The 20,464-nt window shown below is 37.9% G+C and overlaps 1 protein-coding gene across 2 annotated transcripts in view; it reads left to right on the top strand.

Annotated features, from left to right (window-relative positions):
* The window catches only part of cc2d2a (coiled-coil and C2 domain containing 2A), a 163,361-nt gene that overhangs the window by 47,860 nt on the left and 95,037 nt on the right, over nt 1-20,464 (top strand). For both annotated transcript variants that reach the window (XM_063043416.1, XM_063043415.1), the window contains exons 11-14: nt 924-1,089; nt 2,247-2,383; nt 2,496-2,627; nt 19,386-19,595. In XM_063043416.1, coding sequence (XP_062899486.1) covers nt 924-1,089; nt 2,247-2,383; nt 2,496-2,627; nt 19,386-19,595 — 645 coding nt within the window. The remainder of the gene's footprint in view (nt 1-923; nt 1,090-2,246; nt 2,384-2,495; nt 2,628-19,385; nt 19,596-20,464) is intronic.

Raw genomic sequence — 20,464 nt, 5'->3', positions numbered from 1 at the left:
AAAAGAACCCTGAAAGGGAAAAATAGAGATATTTAAGATGGAAATAGAGCTGTTTTGGTATTATTTAAAAATTTTGATATTATTTAAAAATTAATGCTTTTCATGTGAACTGAGACATGATTTACATATTGGAAAAGCTGGGTTTACATGTGGACTTCCACTCTGTTACTGGGTGGAATTGAATGCTGAATTTTGACAATTCTGGAATTCTGGAACTCTACTTGAATCACTTGCTAAGTCTTGGATCTTACAGTGTACTTATTTATGATTCACTATGAATACCACAAAATTCTCTGCAAGCCAATAGCCACTTTGCATTCCTCACAACATGATCTCAGTTAACTGAAAGCCAACTCTATTACAATGAAAGCATCCATATCCATGAGAGTACCACATTAGGTTGTTCTCCAGTTAGCGACTTCCTGACTGTAGGAATCAGAAGAGTGCAATTGTATCACCTGCAGCTCTATTCTGCTGCAAGTGTGGTACAGGAGGATCTGAGGAGTGAAGACATTCGGAAACAGAAATATAACCTTTTAGAGAAAAATAATTTACATTATTTAATTCAAGGTTATATGGCATGATTGTGTATTTGGACATGATAAAAATGTTTAGGAGTTGTAATTCAATGTATTTCCAGCATTTGTCTTGGCCAAACATACCCAGATTTGATTTAGAAGAATTATTTCTTAAGTGTAGATCGGATTATTATATTCAATTGCCTATATAATTTTAAGAGGTGGAACCAATATAATACGAATGGTTAAGGGAGCTTGGTATTCCAAACAATAAAAGATAAGTGTACTGCCTGTAGCAGCTAGAAGGCAAAGAGGAATTAGATTTAACCATTCACATACAGAGTTTGCCATGTGTTTGTTTAACATGTACTAAAAAATTAAATCAATATTCTTTAATTATTGCAGGAAGAGGATCAACCCCTTGTAAAAGATAATGATGAGGATGACTATCTTTTTATAATCGATCAGACAGTTCGTGATTTTCTTGTAGTGAAAGCTCCTGATTATGAAGGCTACCACAATCAACTGCAGAAAGACCGAAAAGTCCTTTTCACCCCCAGTATCCTGGCAGGTAATTTGTTTTGTACATTGGTCTAGCATCCATATCTGTAGGGAAAAAAATGGTAGATTACATTCCAGGATTTTTTTTCATGAATAAAAATAATAATTTTAAGCTGAATATACATACTGTGATACAAGTTAGTTTGTCTGAAATACGACTGTCCAGTTATTTAATGAGTTGGTAACTCACCTAAAATAAATATTAAATCATGTATTTCACTAAAATTCCAGGCAGTTAACAGGTTCATTATAATAATGTGCAGAACCAGTCACTTGTGAATACTTGAAGAGAAACAGGAGCTTTAATATTTACATGAACATTCCCTGTTATTAATAAGGTAATAGACAATTGAAATATTTAATACATAATGTAGGATAAATACAAGAAAACAAGAAGCCGAATGGACATGTGCATGGGCATTTAATTTTGACTCCAAGATGTTCTCGGAGCAATGCTCTAAGATGAAGTCATCAGCTGCTCTATCTTTTAATAATGTGACAATATTAATAGTAACTAGTATTTATGATGCAATGTCATTTAAAGAAAACAACTTTGATACAACTTGATTGGGGTGGCACTGGGGTAGTGGTTAGCACAACGCTTTACAGTGCCAGTGACACGGGTTCAATTCTAGCTGCTGCCTGTAAGGAGTTTGTATGTTCTCCCCGTGACAACGTGGGTTTCCTACAAGCACTCCGGTTTCCTCCCACAGTCCAATGACCTACCAGTTGGCAGGTTAACTGGTATTCGTAAATTGTCCCGTGATTAGGCGAGGATTAAATCGGGGGTTTGTTGGATGACGCAGCTCTAAGGGCCAGAAGGGTCTATTCCACTCTGTATTTCAATAAATAAATAAATACCGATCTTTTCTCATGTTACATTTGGGACATTTCAAATTACTAAGACTTCGCAAATTTTTTTGTAAATTGAGCAGCAAGTTAAAGCTACTAATTTCTGACTTGTGTGCTCAGTCAGGTAAGGTCTGTGGGCACCTTGGAAATTGTCTGATTGTTATTATCGAACTAATATGCAAAAGCCTCTTAGATTTGAATGTGTTTAGCATACCCTATCCAACAAAGTTGGGATCTTTTGCTTTTAATGTCTTAACTTTAAATTGATTACCAATAAATAGATAATCTTATGATAAGTTTTATTCTAATGTTCAGTGTCTACGTCAGAGAAAGTGCCTGAAAACATGCAACCAAGATATCCCGAAGATGAAGGTATATATGTTGGAGAAAAACCAAAAGTTTCCAAACCAAACCAATATATTTTTGAGAATCGGCTACTTAAAAATGAGGATGTAAGTGAAGCCAAAGTGGGGTATGTTTTTGCATATTTCCCATATGTAAAAAAAATGCATTTATTTTAACCTATGAACTTCTGAGCTTCATAAAGACGTTTTATCATCATAGGGGAAGAAATGGTTTGGAAGTGACGGCAGAATTATAGCCTTACCTAACCCAGTCAAGCAGACCAAAACCAGACCTCCCATATTCTCTCCCCACGATGAAGTGGATCCTGCAATAGAAACTTTATATAGAAAGGTAAGCCGCCCCATTGTGTTCATTCTAGCCCGAAACTGGTTTATTTAACTAATTCTAAGGCAGATATCATATTCTGATTAAAGAGTTATGCCTTTGAGTTATTATTGAGATGCCAATAGATTATTGAGATTTAAAAAAAACATTCCAGTCTATAGGTAAAATGTGTTTAATACACATAGATCAGGTTATGATTGTAGATTTAAGGGAATACAGGTCGACCTTCACTAATCTGGCACCATTGGGACCTCAGGAGTGCTGGATTAGTGAAAATGCTGAATTACGGAAGGATCACATTAAGCATAATCAATGCCGGATTATCGAAGGAACTGGATTACAGGTAGTCGGATTAGTGAAGGTCGACTGTATTTTCAAGATTTCACTGGGAGACCGCTTTGCTGAACACCTACGCTCTGTCTGCCAGAGAAAGCAGGATCTCCCAGTGGCCACACATTTCAATTCCACATCCCATTCCCATTCTGACATGTCTATCCACGGCCTCCTCTATTGTAAAGATGAAGCCACACTCAGGTTGGAGGAACAACACCTTATATTCCGTCTGGGTAGCCTCCAACCTGATGGCATGAACATCGCTCTAACTTCCGCTAATGCCCCACCTCCCCCTCGTACCCCATCCGTTACTTATTTTTATACACACATTCTTTCTCTCACTCTCCTTTTTCTCCCTCTGTCCCTCTGACTATACCCCTTGCCCATCCTCTGGTTCCCCCCCCTCTGTCTTTCTCCCCGGACCTCCTGTCCCATGATCCTCTCATATCCCCTTTGCCAATCACCTGTCCAGCTCTTGGCTCCATCCTTCCCCCTCCTGTCTTCTCCTATCATTTTGGATCTCCCCCTCCCCCTCCCACTTTCAAATCTCTTACTAACTCTTCCTTCAGTTAGTCTTGACGAAGGGTCTCGGCCCGAAATGTCGACTGTACCTCTTCCTAGAGATGCTGCCTGGCCTGCTGCGTTCACCACCAACTTTGATGTGTGTTGCTTTCAAGGTGTAGTTTGTTTTCTTCATCTCTTGTGTACTCACTGCGAAGCCAAGTTTAATCTCCACTTACTGATAAATAAAATAGAAAATACTGGAAATACTCAACAAGTTGGTGGAGAGAGGGACAAAAAGAAGAGAAAGTGGAGCAAGGGAGAGGGAAAAAGAGTTAACATTTCAGATCAATGACTTTTTATCCCATTAGAATGAAATGTCATCGACTTGAAATATTAACCTCATTCCCCTCTCTGCCTGACTTCCTGGGGATTTCCAGCATTTTCTCTCTAGTTTGTAATCCACACTTTGTTTTTCATCCCCTATATCTAGATCAAGAGTTCCCAGCCTAGGGTCCACAGACCCCTCAGTTAATGGTAGGGGTGCATGGTATAAAAAAAGGTTGGGAACCCCTGATCTAGATAGATATTTTCCTAATACATCTCCAATAATGTTACAGTATCAAGTTACTAAATGGTGAATATCTCGTAATGACCAATAATTTGTACTTGTAATAAGTCACTGAGTCTAATTCTTCAGGACCTCAACCTGAAATGTCGGTTATTTATTAACTTAGATGTCGCCTAACCTGCTGAGTTCCTCCAGCATTTTGTGTATGATATCAGCAAGGTCAACCCGCAGAAAATAATTTTGTTAAATTACTTCTGTGCATTTGAGTTCCCTAGCAGTTTTAATACTAAAACACATTTAATACGTATAACTACATGGGCAAAAGTAGAATAGAGAAGCCGGTAATTTCTGACACCCACACTATTTAAAATAGCATTTAACTCAACAAAGTATGTTCTTTATGTGTAGAATAGAGAAGCCGGTAATTTCTGACACCCACTATTTAAAATAGCATTTAACTCAACAAAGTATGTTCTTTATGTTTGCAATATGATTGACAACTTGCAGTGAATATGCAGATCTTAAGTTAGGACATGGTGCGCAACAGGGAAAATATGACCAGTATATTCAGGACAAAATATCAATACCTCATAGTGAGGCTGTTCTTGCCCTAATCCCTCTGGTCTTTGGCATGCACACCCACACCAATTCTGTAAATCAGCAAAAGTGGGTCAATCGAGTGGAATTAACTGGGACATGGTTGTTTTGAAAATGTGTCCTGTCATTCATGTAGTTGAAAAAATGAGCTACCTTTTATTTCACTGGTTTAATTATATCAATACCGGATCAATGATTACCTTGAACTCATTTAAACTGAATTTAAAACAATTAAAATTAGTTACAGCATCAGTGTAAGAAACAGGTCTGAGAGAGTCGCTGGTCAGGATCAATGCTGGGTTGCTAAAGCAATAGGATAGCAGCATCACAGTCCTTGATGAAGCTTAGGTCCATTAAAATTATTATTCAAAGGCCTCTTTTGCTGGTTATTAACAGTGAATTTATGCCATCATGAGAGCCTCTACTTCTGGAATTCTATGTATTTTTTAGCATGAGCAGCTAGAGGGCTAGGAGAAACATATACTGACCAGCGGATATTCTCCATTTTTGTCCATAGGATATGTTTTAAAGCATTTTGTTAAACATCATAGTACCTTGGCATGGGCATTTGTGGGCACGTCTCCTCCTATTCATCTGTCTTTTCATCCTCACGCATTCACCAGGGCATAAAGTTAAGATACCATTAACACAATAGCTTAAGCTGCATAACAGCATCGTACAGGAACAAAGGTGTAACCCTGAGACTTTACAAGGCTCTGGTGAGGCCTCACTTAGAGTGTTGTGAGCAGTTTTGGGCCCCTTATCTAGGAAAGGATGTGTTGACATTGGAGAGGTTTCAGAGAAGTTTCACAAGAATGATTCGTGGGTTGAAGGACTTGTCATATAATGAGCGTTGGATGGCTGTGGGCCTGTACTCACTGGAATTGAGAAGAGTGAGGAGGGATCTCATTGAAACCTATTGAATGTTGAAAGGCCTCAAATAGAGTAGATATGGAGAGGATATTTCTTATGGTGAGGGAGTCTAAGACCAGAGGATACAGCATCAGAATAGCGGGATGTTCATTTAGAACAGAGATGAGGAGGAATTTCTTTAGCCAGAGGGTGGTGAATCTGTGGAATTCTTTGCCACAGGCAGCTGTGGAGGCCAGATCCTTATGTATATTTAAGGCAGAGGTTGATAGATTCTTTATAAGTCAGGGCGTGAAAGGATATGGGGAGAAGGCAGGAGGTTAGGGCTGAGAAGAAAATGGATCAGCAATGATGAAATGGCAGAGCAGACTCGAAGGACAGAATGGCCTAATTCTGCTTCAATGTCTTATGGTCTTGACTGCGTTTAATTCTGAAAATGTTTTTCATAACTGCTGATAACTCTACTATTGTTTTGGTGGCATAGAAACCATAGAAAAACTACAGCACTGAAACAGGCCTTTTGGCCCTTCTTGGCTGTGCCGAACCATTTTCTGCCTAGTCCCACCGACCTGCACACGGACCACGTCTCTCCATACACCTCCCATCAATGTATCTGTCCAATTTATTCTTAAATGTTAAAAAAGAACCTGCATTTACCACCTCGTCTGGCAGCTCATTCCACACTCCCACCACTCTCTGTGTGAAGAAGCCCCCACTAATGTTCCCTTTAAACTTTTCCCCCCTCACTCTTAACCCATGTCCTCTGGTTTTTTTCTCCCCTTGCCTCAGTGGAAAAAGCCTGCTTGCATTCGCTCTATCTGTACCCATCATAATTTTATATACTTCTATCAAATCTCCCCTCATTCTTCTACGCTCCAGGGAATAAAGTCCTAACCTATTCAACCTTCCTCTGTAACTGAGTTTATCAAGTCCCAGCAACATCCTTGTAAATGTTCTCTGCACTCCTTCAACCATATTAATATCCTTCCTGTAATTTGGTGACCAAAACTGAACATAATACTCGAGATTCGGCCTCACCAATGCCTTATACAACCTCATCATAACATTCCAGCTTTTATACTCAATACTTTGATTAATAAAGGCCAATGTACCAAAAGCTCTCTTTACGACCCTATCTACCTGTGACGCCACTTTTAGGGAATTTTGTATCTGTATTCCTAGATTCCTCTGTTCTACTGCACTCCTCAGTGCCTTATCATTTACCCTGTATGTTCTACCTTGGTTTGTCCTTCCAAAGTGCAATACCTCACACTTGTCTGTATTAAACTCCATCTGCAATTTTTCAGCCCATTTTTCCAGCTGGTCCCTCTGCAAGCTTTGAAAACCTTCCTCACTGTCCACTACACCTCCAATCTTTGTATCATCAGCAAATTTGCTGATCCAATTTACCACATTATCATCCAGATCATTGATATAGATGACAAATAACAATGGACCCAGCACTGATCCCTGTGACACACCACTAGTCACAGGTCTCCACTCAGAGAAGCAATTCTCTACAACCACTCTTTGGCTTCTTCCATTGAGCCAATATCTAATCCAATTTACCACCTCTCCATGTATACCTAGCAACTGAATTTTCCTAACTAACCTCCCATGCGGGACCTTGTCAAAAGCCTTACTGAAGTCCACGTAGACAATATCCACTGCCTTCCCTTCATCCACTTTCCTGGTAACCTCCTCGAAAAACTCCAATAGATTGGTCAAACATGACCTACCACGCACAAAGCCATGTTGACTCTCCCTAATAAGTCCCTGTCTATCCAAATGCTTGTAGATTCTGTCCCTTAGTACTTCAATAACTTGAGGACTTCCGGTAGTGCTCATGGAGTGAAGTCGCGTTCTTGACTCGCTCCATTACCTCTGAGTTTTTTTTCTTCTGATCAGCTATATTTTAATTAACCATTAAGGCATCAACTTTTACAATACTTTGAATTAAATTGGGCTCTTCGATAACTGGATGAGTTTAAGATCTGCTATGTCTAAGAATGGGAAAAACGGGAAGGATGGCAAACCTCCAGTTAAACCGAAAGGTACCGATTTCCCTCCGACTGAACCACCGGTGACTTTGAAAGCTATATCGGAGTTAATTCAAAGGGAAATTTCAACCTCTGTTACGGAGCTGATTCGTGCGGAAATTTCAATTCAGTTCCAGAAAATTGCCGATTCAATCGATAAGATACAAACATCTATTACGGAATATCAGTCGGCTATATCTGATCTTCAAAAATCCACACAACAAAGTGAGCTTAAGATGGGGAAAATCGAAGAAACAATTAATGTAATGAAGAAGAAACTTGATTTCTGACCTTTAAAAACTCTGACTTAGAATCTAGAATGCGACGGCAGAATCTACGAATGATCGGGGTGCGTGAAGCTGTTGAATCTGATAACCCTATGAAGTATTTTTCTCAACTTTTAAAAGATGCATTTCCTACTGTATTTCCTGACCAACCACCGTTATTGGATCGTGTTCACAGAGTTCCATCATACTCACCTAGGTCAGATAGACCTCGACATGTTATTTTACGGTTTCATTACTTTCAAGACAAGGAGAAACTGTTTCGATTCGTTCAATCTAAGGGTTTCATTGATTTTCTGGATCTTAAATTCTGATTCGTGGAAGATTTCAGTAAACCAATCCGGGATCAACGGGTTCGTTACAGATCTGTGATGTCGGAACTCTACAAGATGGATTTAAGACCAGCGCTGCTTTACCCTGCACGTCTAAGGATTCGTACGTTGGATGGAGCCCTCCGTTTTTTTGACTCTCCATCGGATGCCCAGAGTTATTTGGATCAATTTTCACCTTCAACATCTTAATTGTAATTTTTTAACTATCTCCGCTGATCGGAGGCTGTGAATTTGTCGGTCTTAATTTTTTTTTGCCTTATATGGGCAGAAAAGTTTATTTTTGATTACTTAATATGGTTGCTAAACTTTCTTTTTAACTGCGTCATTTCTTTCTTTTTCCCAGCGGATTCTGGGTGGTTACTTCCTTATTGTCATTTTACGTATTTCCTTTGTGGCCTTAAATTTTGTAGTTTTTTTAAAATCTATTTTGTTTTGTAGGTTGTCATAACTAGTTTATGTTAATAATCTTATTTCTTTTTTGTTGTTCTGTTTATTCATGGGTCTGGGGTTTATTGCGGTTTTTTTTCATATATTTTCTGGCTTTTATTCTGTTACGTGTTTATTTTAATTGAGTTATCTTTTTTTATTCTTTTACTGTTTTATAATCAGCTGATCTTTTTTATATTTACACTTTTTTTTTAGGGAGCGTATACCGGAAGTCATGGGGGTAGTTTTAGTGCTTGCTTCTTTCGGGCTGGTCTGCGTTAGACTTAGCTTTCGGGACATGGGGTGGGGGGGTGGTGGGAGGGGCTTCACTTTTTAGTTTCCTTCTTCTTGGGCTATATACATTATTGAAGTATGGGTTGCGTTCTTCTTCCCGGTATCTCTTGTATGTTCTGTTCCCACTCCGGGTTCGTGGGTCGAGCCTATCGTCAATCCTCCTTGTTGTGGGTTGACTTTAGGGTTTATGGAGTCTATTATTAATTTTGTCTCCTGGAATACTAATGGTCTTAATCATCCTATTAAAAGGAAAAAAGTTTTTAAAGTGTTCCAGAGACCTAAAGCACAAATTTTATTCTTACAAGAGACCCATGTGGGGAGGGGGGACAGACTACGTTTTTTTAAATTCTGGAAGGAACAACAGTTTCATTCGAACTCCAATGCTAAGATTCAAGGCGTCTCTATTTTTATAGACTCCTCAGTTACTTTTATACAGCATGATATTATTTCTGATCCGAATGGTAGATTTCTATTGGTTAGTGGTTTACTATTTAATAAAAAAGTAGTTTTGGTTAATGTTTATGCTCCTAATATGGATTGTCCAGAATTTTATAAATCATTATTTAATCAGTTTCCGAATTTGAATGAGTTTTCATTGATCTGGGGCGGAGATCTTAATACCTGTTTGTCTCCAGCTTTGGACCGTTCAGCTCCTTTACGGACCTTACCTAATAAATCTGCAACTTTGATTAATTCATTTCTTTCTGATTCTGGGTCGACGGACATTTGGCGCTTTTTGCATCCTCAGGAAAAAGATTTTTCTTTTTTTTCACATGTTCATCATTCCTATTCAAGAATTGATTATTTCTTTATTGATTCTCGTCTTATTCCCTCAGTGATTAAATGTGATTATGATTCTATAACCATTTCAGATCATGCTCCACTTAAGCTTTCTATTAAAATTCTGGCCAATATACAAAATAATAGACAATGGCGTTTTAATTCGCTGTTGCTTCAGGACTCGGACTTTGTTAACTTTATGAATGAACAGATTGATCTTTTTTTTACAATTAACCATACAGAGGATATTTCTGTTAACACTCTTTGGGATACTTTTAAAGCTTATATTCGTGGTCAGATTATCTCGTATTCTGCTGCTTTGAGGAAGAAGCAGAAGCAGGAGGAGTTGGTAATTGTGGACAAGATTAAGGAAATTGATAAGAAATATGTTATAGCTCTTTCTGAGGAGTTATATAAACAAAGAACTGAACTTCAAATGGAACACAGTTTATTACTCTCGTCCTCGATTGTAAACCAATTAAAGAAAACAAGAAGTGAATTTTATGTACACAGTGACAAAATTGGTAAACTGTTGGCTAATCAATTGAAGTCTAATTATGCTAAATCTCAAATTAATCAGATTTATAACCAAAATGATCGACTAATATTTGATCATGTGGGGATTAATCAAACCTTCTGTGATTTTTACTCTTCCTTATATCAATCAGAGTCTCCTCGAGATTCTAAATATATGAATGATTTTTTAGATAATTTAGATTTCCCTGAGATTTCACAGGATATGGCTTCTATGTTAGATACTCCTATTACCATGGATGAGATTAAGAATGTTATTTTCTCTATGAATTTGGGGAAAGCTCCTGGCCCTGATGGGTTTACCGTAGAATTTTATACATGTTTTGCTCCTTCATTAATCCCTTGGCTCTGTAGGGTTTTTGAGGCTTCATCGAAACTTGGTAAACTTCCTGAATCTTTTAATAGAGCGTCAATCTCTTTAATATTAAAGAAGGATAAAGATCCTGCTCAATGTGCATCTTATAGACCAATATCTTTATTAAATGTTGATTCTAAAGTTTTTTCTAAGTTATTAGCAAATAGATTAGAAAAAGTACTTCCCTCTATTATTTCGGAAGACCAAACTGGTTTTATTAAAGGTCGTTACTCTTTTTATAATATTCGTACACTGTTAAATATCGTTTATACTCCCTCACAAAATGTTCCTGAGTGTGTTATCTCTTTAGATGCCGAGAAAGCTTTTGATAGAGTAGAATGGCCTTATTTATTTAAGGTGCTTGAAAGGTTTAATTTCAGCTTGAAATTTATATCCTGGATTAAACTCTTATATTATTCTCCTGTGGCCTCGGTCCGTACTAACTCTTTAAGTTCACCTTTTTTCCCTCTTTTTCGAGGTACTCGACAAGGCTGTCCTCTTAGTCCCTTATTATTTGATATTGCATTAGAACCTCTTGCAATTGCCATTCGAGAATCTCCAAATATTACTGGGATAACTCGGGGCTTAAAGTCCCATAAATTATCACTCTATGCTGATGATTTACTTTTATATATTTCTAATCCTCAAAAATCCATCCCGGCTGTTTTAGAGTTATTAGCACAATTTGGTCTTTTTTCAGGTTATAAATTAAATTTTAGTAAGAGTGAACTCTTTCCGATTAATAAACAACTTCCCTTATATTATAAATTTCCATTTAAATTGATTAATAATTATTTTTCATATCTTGGGATTAAAATTACTTGTAAATACAAAGATTTATTTAAGACTAACTTTTTACCATTAATAGACCATATTACTCAACTTTCATCTAAACGGCTTCCTTTATATTTAAGCAACATACATCAAAGTTGCTGGTGAACGCAGCAGGCCAAGCAGCATCTATAGGAAGAGGCGCAGTCGACGTTTCAGGCCGAGACCCTTCGTCAGGACTAACTGAAGGAAGAGTGAGTAAGGGATTTGAAAGCTGGAGGGGGAGGGGGAGATGCAAAATGATAGGAGAAGACAGGAGGGGGAGGGATAGAGCCGAGAGCTGGACAGGTGATAGGCAAAAGGGGATACGAGAGGATCATGGGACAGGAGGCCTAGGGAGAAAGACTGGGGGGGGGGGTGACCCAGAGGATGGGCAAGAGGTATATTCAGAGGGACAGAGGGAGAAAAAGGAGAGTGAGAGAAAGAATGTGTGCATAAAAATGAGTAACAGTTGGGGTACGAGGGGGAGGTGGGGCCTAGCGGAAGTTAGAGAAGTCAATGTTCATGCCATCAGGTTGGAGGCTACCCAGACGGAATATAAGGTGTTGTTCCTCCAACCTGAGTGTGGCTTCATCTTTACAGTAGAGGAGGCCGTGGATAGACATGTCAGAATGGGAATGGGATGTGGAATTAAAATGTGTGGCCACTGGGAGATCCTGCTTTCTCTGGCGGACAGAACGTAGATGTTCAGCAAAGCGGTCTCCCAGTCCAGTGAGTCGACTGGGGTGATATACTGCGTCCGGTGCTCCCGATGTGGCCTTTTATATATTGGTGAGACCCGACGCAGACTGGGAGACCGCTTTGCTGAACATCTACGCTCTGTCCGCCAGAGAAAGCAGGATCTCCCAGTGGCCACACATTTTAATTCCACATCCCATTCCCATTCTGACATGTCTATCCACGGCCTCCTCTACTGTAAAGATGAAGCCACACTCAGGTTGGAGGAACAACACCTTATATTCCGTCTGGGTAGCCTCCAACCTGATGGCATGAACATTGACTTCTCTAACTTCCGCTAGGCCCCACCTCCCCCTCGTACCCCAGCTGTTACTCATTTTTATGCACACATTCTTTCTCTCACTCTCCTTTTTCTCCCTCTGTCCCTCTGAATATACCTCTTGCCCATCCTCTGGGTCACCCCCCCCCCGTCTTTCTCCCTAGGCCTCCTGTCCCATGATCCTCTCGTATCCCCTTTTGCCTATCACCTGTCCAGCTCTCGGCTCTATCCCTCCCCCTCCTGTCTTCTCCTATCATTTTGCATCTCCCCCTCCCCCTCCAGCTTTCAAATCCCTTACTCACTCTTCCTTCAGTTAGTCCTGACGAAGGGTCTCGGCCTGAAACATCGACTGCGCCTCTTCCTATAGATGCTGCTTGGCCTGCTGCGTTCACCAGCAACTTTGATGTATGTTCCTTTATATTTAACTTTGATTGGTCGTATTAACGCAGTTAAGATTTTTTTTTGCCAAAATTTTTATATATATTTCAGGCATTACCAATCTTTGTTCCAAAATCTTTTTTTGACAAAGTTGACTCTAAAATTTCTTCATTTATTTGGCAGAATAAAAACCCGAGACTGGGTAAAATACATTTACAGAAAGCTAAGAGAGATGGAGGCTTAGCATTACCTAACCTTAGATTTTATTATTGGGCAATTAATATTCGACATATGAAATTCTGGTTACTGGACCAGGATATACTACCCATTCCTAAATGGGTAGTATTGGAATTACAATCTGTTCAGGGTCTTACACTTGGCTCTATTTTAGGTTCCTCTCTTCCTTTTGATTGGAAACGCCTTAAACAGGTGTCTAACCCGATAGTTAAATATACCTTGCGTATTTGGTTTCAATTCAGAAAATTTTTTGATCTTAATCAATTTGGGTTAGCGATTTCTATTTTAGGTAACATATTTTTTCCTCCCTCTTTTACGGATCGTGCTTTTCAAATTTGGAAGACTAAGGGTATTTCACGGTTTTTGGATTTATTTTTAGATGGTTCCCTTATGTCTTTTGAACAATTATCTAATAAATATAACTTATCAAGAATACATTTTTTTAGATATTTACAAGTTAGAAATTTTCTAAATACTATACTTTCTTCCTTTCCAATGCTTCCTCCTACATACATTTTAGATACTATAATCAACCTTAATCCATGTCAGAAAGGTGCATCGGCTATGATTTATAATATTATTATGAAACTTAGGAAAGCTCCATTTGATAAGATTAGGGTAGATTGGGAACAGGAATTGGGGTTTACCATTTCTGTGGATGACTGGGGGCAGATTTTACAATTAGTCAATACTTCCTCTATCTGTGCTAAACATTCCCTAATTCAATTTAAAGTTGTTCATAGAGCACATATGTCCAAAGATAAGTTAGCGCGCTTCTATTCTCATATTAATCCTTTTTGTGATAGATGTCCGGGGCAGATAGCCTCTTTAACTCATATGTTTTGGTCTTGCCCTACTTTGGAAACTTTTTGGAGAGACATTTTTAATATTATCTCCAAGGTATTGAATATAGATATCTCTCCTCACCCTATTACTGCTATCTTTGGACTACCTAAAATTTCCAGTAATCTCTCCCCTTCAGCCCGTAGAATGATTGCATTTCTTACTTTAATGGCGAAAAGATGTATCTTACAACATTGGAAAGAGCTTAATGCTCCAACTACCTTTTTTTGGTTTTCTCAGACGATATTATGCTTGAATTTGGAGAAAATTAGAAGCAATCTTTATGACTCCTCATTTAAATTTGAACAGACTTGGAGATCTTTTATTGAATATTTTCATTTAATGTAATATATACCCTTCTTGTTTTTTCACTGTTTTTAATGGAGGTCGGGATTGAGGACGTGATTTTAAGTTTAACTCTGTTTGGTTTCAAGTTAGCCCATTGCTTTGCGTTGCTTTTAGTTAGTTGCACGGTGGGTTTTTTTTGGGGGGTTTTTTTCTTTTTCTCCATTGATATATATATAAAATTAGTATACTATTATGTTACCTTGGTATGTTATGTTTAAATTACATTGTTTGTAGTTTTTTTTTGTATTAATATCTTCTGTAATTTTATTATATTCTAACAATGTATTAGTGTCTATATGGTTTACCTTTTTGTATACTTATTTAATAAAAAGATTTTTAAAAAAAGTACTCCAATAACTTACCCACTACCGACGTCAAATTTACCGGCCTATAATTTCCCGGATTACTTTTCGATCCTTTTTTTAAACAATGGAACAACATGAGCCATTCTCCAATCCTCCGGCACCTCACCCGTAGACACCAACATTTTAAATATATCTGCCAGAGCCCCTGCAATTTCAACACTAGTCTCCTTCAAGTACCGAGTGAATACCCTGTCAAGTCCTAGGGATTTCTCCACTTTAATTTGCCTCAAGATAGCAAGCACCTCCTCCTTTTCAATCTGTACAGTTTCCATGATCTCACGACTTGTTTCCCTTAACTCCATAGACTCCATGCCAGTTTCCTTAGTAAACACAGATGCAAAAAACCCATTTAAGATCTCCCCCATTTCTTTTGGTTTCGCACATAGCCAACCACTCTGATCTTCAAGAGGATCAATTTTATCCCTTACAATCCTTTTGCTCTTAATATACCTGTAAAAGCTCTTTGGATTATCCTTCACTTTGACTGCCAAGACAACCTCGTGTGGAAAATCCAGGTTCCTTGCCTTCAAGTCAGTTGATTTTCAAGGATTAATGTAATAGAATTTCATTCTATTAGGGAAGTTAAACTTAGTAAATTCCTTCTTAAAATAAGCCAGCTTCATATTTCCAGGAAGGGTAGTTTGGCCCATTGGCCCTTAGAGCATTCTTGTCAGACCCATTACTCCTCTTACCTCCCCGTAAAATTTTCTCTCTCACATAGCCACCAACTCTCCCCTGATTCATCTGCTACTCACTGACACTAGAGGCAAATTACAGTGGCTCATTAACCCATTAAAACATCATGATATCTGGGATAAAACTAGAACACCTGCAGGAAACTCATCCAGTCATTGGGAGATCATGCAAACACTGTAACCAAAGATAGTATTGAACCCAGGTCACCGCAACTTTGCGGCAGCAATGCCAACTGTAGTTCTTGGTGAGATTTGAATCCATTATAGTTATTACTCAGAGACTTTTGTGAAGCCAGCATTTTATCCAAATTCAATATGCATGAGGCAACTGAGCACAGATCCGTTTCAGGAACGCAAGATTTTTAATGTTATTCAGATTATATATGAAAACATTTTAGATCTGTTTTAAAACCTATAGAAATTAATATTATCTGTGGAATGATTAGTGTAGCATTAATATTGCACCCTTCATTATTCTCAAGGAATGCTTGTTGAAGGAATTATATTTCATTTTGCTCTGAGGATAATTTCACTGGATATTATCTATTGTTTAGTTATTGTAATGGTTCAAATTTGCATTAAAGTTTGATTCTGAGATCCCTAAATAGATTCTGGGAAAATCTAATCTAAATATCAACTAAAAATCAGTGTAACAGTTTTGCAGCTATGATTGCAAGGAAAATGGTTCTATCATCGTGTCAGTGACGAGCTCCCAGAAATAACTTTAAAAAATGTTTTGTAATGAAAAGCTAAATTTTATAATTGAGTAATGATGTTTCAAGTGCACTATTTTTTAAAATATAACTTATAGCTGTTTGCTATTTATGGACTTATTGAACCATTGGATCGGGTGGGAGGGTGTGGTTCACCACCACTTTAGCTTTGGCATCCATACCTAGTGTGCCTCCCTGAAGCACTTTTTGATATAGTTTCCAAATAAATGCTGCTATTTCTGGTTATACGTATAATAATACAAGCTTTTTTTAGATATATAATATTTTTGCATCCATAAAAATAGGTTTGCATTTGTAAACCATTTACACAGTGCCAAAACATCCTGAAGTATTTAAATGTTTACATAGTTGTAAACTGGGAAAGGGAGCAACTAATTTGAGCACAACAAACTTGTACATGAGTAGGCTGATAAGGCCAGTTTTTCTTAATACAATACTGTCCGAGAGATAAATGTTGGGCGGGCCTTTGGGACAAATTCCCTGCCCCTCAAATTAGTCATTTTTCGTATCCTTGCCATTTATCACTTTGAACCTAAAGGTTGTCTAGGTTTTGCTACATGCAGACATGGACTGCTTCTTTTGCTGAGGGGGTCTCCACTCTATTACAATCATTTTCACCCCATCCATTCCCCCTTCTCTACAATTTATAATGTTTGATTTTTATCTTTTCCTAGTCTGGTGAAATGTTATTCAACTTGAAATGCTACCTCTATTTCTCTCTCCATAGATACTGTCTGGTCTGCTGGGCATTTTAACAAATTTTCAAATTTTCTCCACATTTATATTACAGCATCTGGAGTTTTATTCCCCTCGTTACAAAGCTGGGATTAAGTGGAGAAGGTACAGGTAGTTCTATCTCTGTAGATAATTCAGTCTCACCAGTGTAAACAATTATATATAGTTTTGTTACATATATAAAATATACAAAAGACAAACAGCTATCATCATTCCTCAGTTTAATAAGGAAACAGATGAATTTCAGGAATCTATTGATCGATCAGCTTAATGTGAAGGTTAGGAAAGGTACTGGATTTCCTACTCAAAAGTACAATTGAAAAGCATCTAGGATTTTAAAATATAATATGAACTAAACAGGAAGATTGTGCTTTTTCAATCTTTGTGATTTATTTTAATATGCCCAAATCGTAGGTGAGAGTAATTTAAAAAATAATGAAATTTTCAAAAAGCCTTGGATAGGGCACTGCTTTACAGATTCATGACTAAATTCAAAGAGTGTAGAATTAGTGGCATAAAAGATAATGAAATGTCCCCAAGGCAGAAAGTGGCATGTAAGAAACCAAGATGGGTACTCAGGTTGCTGAGGAGAAATGATGCATGGGAATTTGTGCTAAAGCTGCTGTTGTTCAGTATTTGTATAAAGGATTTTGATGGCACCAATAGTAACAGGAAGGCTGGAGAAATGAGTGGCAATTTTTTTGAGTATGTGGACAAAGGTCAAATACGTTTTGGAAAATAGGAACAGGAGAGAGGTACACAAAGGTTTGAGCAGATACATTTCACAAAGCATTTAAACAACAGTTAGAAATCAAAAATAGTATATTGAGAAATCTTCATCTACAAGAAAAGAATTCAAATTTAATTAAAACCTTTGGATAAATGTACGACAAAGTAGCTACAGAGGGAAAGAGTGGGACTATTTTGATTGATTTGACATTTAACATGTATGGACTCAGTGGGTCATATGTAACCATCCATGCTTTAACAATTCTATGAAAATGTATATAAATACCTAGGGAAATTGCAAAAATGGCAATACCTGTACTGAGAATGCTTAACGCTCATGAAAGATTAAACGGACTGTGCATGTTCTTTTGCTATAAAGGGGGAGACCTGATAGATGATTAGAAAGAATTTTCGGCTCTGGATAGTGTAATTTAAATATGTTTGCTATATGTTTCCAATAAAATGAGAAGGTAGCAGTGCTGGAATTATTTCTAAGGAATATGCGTCAGTAACTGAACATTTTGAGAGCAATGAACGTGATGCTATTAGGTTTGAAACATTGGTGGAAAAGGACAAGGACAATAAAAATTCAAGTGTGTAAATTTTCAATAGGAGGAGGACTTAATTTATCAGGAGCTGTTGGATTAGTTTCAAGGACAGCCGGTGAAACTAAATGAGCAGCGAACGGAGAGGTTGAGGTATAAATGAGGCATATTCATTCATTCAAGAAAGGAAGGTTGTCAGATCCTAGATATTCTTGTATTAGTAAAGGTACAATGCTTAAAATGAAACATAGAAGTAGAATTATATTTACAATTCATCAAAGGAACGTGTATACAGAGAATGCCAAATGGGCCGGGTAGGTATGTAAAAGTAAAAATGGTAAAGAGGACATGATTAATGCTTAAATAAGATGCCTTTATGTTCCATTATAGAAATATTTGAACAGAGTGCAGAAAAAAAATTCCGAGAATGTTGCCGGGACTTGAGGACCTGATTTATAGGGAAAGGTTGAATAAGTTAAGATATTTTTCTCTGGCACGTAGGAAAATGAGGAGAGATTTTACACAGTTACGAGGGGTATAGATTGCATAAATACTTACAGGCTTTTCCCCATCAGGTTTGGTGAGAGTAGAACTAGGGGTCATAGGTTTAGAAAGGTGAAATATTTAAGGGGAATCTGAGGGGAAACTTCTTTACTCAGATGTTGCCATGAATGTGGAATTGTAATATTTAAGAGAAGTTTTGATAGCTACATGGATGATAGAGGCTTGGAGGCTTGGTTTGGGTGCAGGTAGATGGGACTAGGCAGAAAACGGGGCTGGCATGGAGTAGAAGGGCCAAATGAACTGCTTCTGTAATGTAGTAGTACTCTATGAATCTAAGTCTTTTATCCATACTGCCAGCCTCATATCTCAATTCAAATTCGTGACTTCTGTCATACATCTCCAATTCTGAGCCATTTCATTTTTATTAGTAATCTTTTGTGGTATACCTTGAAAATCACACTCTCAAACAAGTTATAGGTATGTTATTTTCTGTACAATTGTTTCCTGGCTGCACATCTTGAGCTGATTAGGGCAATTCATTGCAAAATGGGCATTTTTCCTCCCCCTCCCCATCTTCCTATACAGCGCGAAATAGGTCCATACAGCTGTTCAAGCCACGCCATCCAGCAATCCCCCAATTTAACTCTAGCCTAATCATGGGACAATTTCAACAACCAATTAACCTACCAACCAGTACGTCTCTGGGCGGTGGGAGGAAACCGGAGCACCCAGAGGAAACGCACGTGGTCACGGAGAGAACGTACAAGCTCCTTACAGGCAGTGGCGGGAATTGAACCTGGGCCGCTGGTACCGTGAAACGTTGTGCTAGCCACTACACTACCATTTCTCTTCTGAATGTAGAGTAGAAACTACAGAGGACTCAGCAATCTTCATGTTGTAATTTCAGGCTGAGAAGTCCAAGTACAATAATCAATATATCACTGGATCAGCAGAACTACAGGGACATTTTCAACTCGACATTGATGTTGCCAGTATTGTATTCACCCACCACCCTATGTTCAGTCGTGAGCATGTATTGGCAGCTAAGCTGATTCAGCTGTATGACCAGTATCAACTTCGACAGCAGAAGAACCTTGCCACCCTTTACACTGACAAGGTATGAAGATTTTACTGCAGAAGAGACTAGGGAGTGATGAAATTTCAGTCTTAACTTGCAGGGTGACATGAACTGAGAGTCCAGTTTTGCAGCTGAATATCACGACATGCAACAGCCCATCAAGAGGGCTAATTGTAATTTATTTTGATGTAATGTGTATGTTTGAATACATCATTGCTGCATATGCACACCTGCTGTAAACCAGGTTTAAAACTGGCTTTCAAGTTGTGATTGCAAAGTTATTGATGAAAGAAAAATAGGTTTGCAATTATTTTGCTAATTTAAAATGACAATCTTTGAACAAGATTGAATATACTAATTCATTGAAATATACAGTATGGGATGAAGTCTAAAACTATTGAATTGATGACATTTATTCAATTCACTATGTGTTCTATGACGGATTTTGATGCAAAGTAACCAAGCTTAGAACATATTGTTTAAATGTTTTTTTGAAGTATGTTTTGCAAGTTGATTATTATTTAATATAGGACTCTTTACACTAGTTTACTGTTAAGCATGAACAGTATATTGGGTTAACTAGCATTAAATCACTACTAAGCATATACAATGGATTACGGTAAATTGGGCCATTGTTTAATCGGGGCAGCCGCTTATTTGGGACAATTCTTAAAAAGCAAACACTAATCGAGAAAATAGCCGGGATTCCCTTCATTTATTTGCAGCACCATGACACTTAATAGGGGCAGGAGACTGTTACCAAACAGGTTCCAACTTGCGTCAGACGCGTGCACTTGTGTGGCAGTTAGATACAACACTGTATTTAGAGCAAACAGTTTTTAAATGCTGTCAGTTGTGTGTGTGTTCAAAAATTAGTGATAATTGTCATTGATTGTCAGTGAGAAATA

The sequence above is a fragment of the Mobula hypostoma genome, chromosome 3, assembly GCF_963921235.1.
Source record: "Mobula hypostoma chromosome 3, sMobHyp1.1, whole genome shotgun sequence".
Lineage (NCBI taxonomy): Eukaryota > Metazoa > Chordata > Chondrichthyes > Myliobatiformes > Myliobatidae > Mobula > Mobula hypostoma.
The sequence above is the reverse complement of the archived record's forward strand: the minus strand, read 5'-3'. Positions and strand labels throughout refer to the sequence as shown.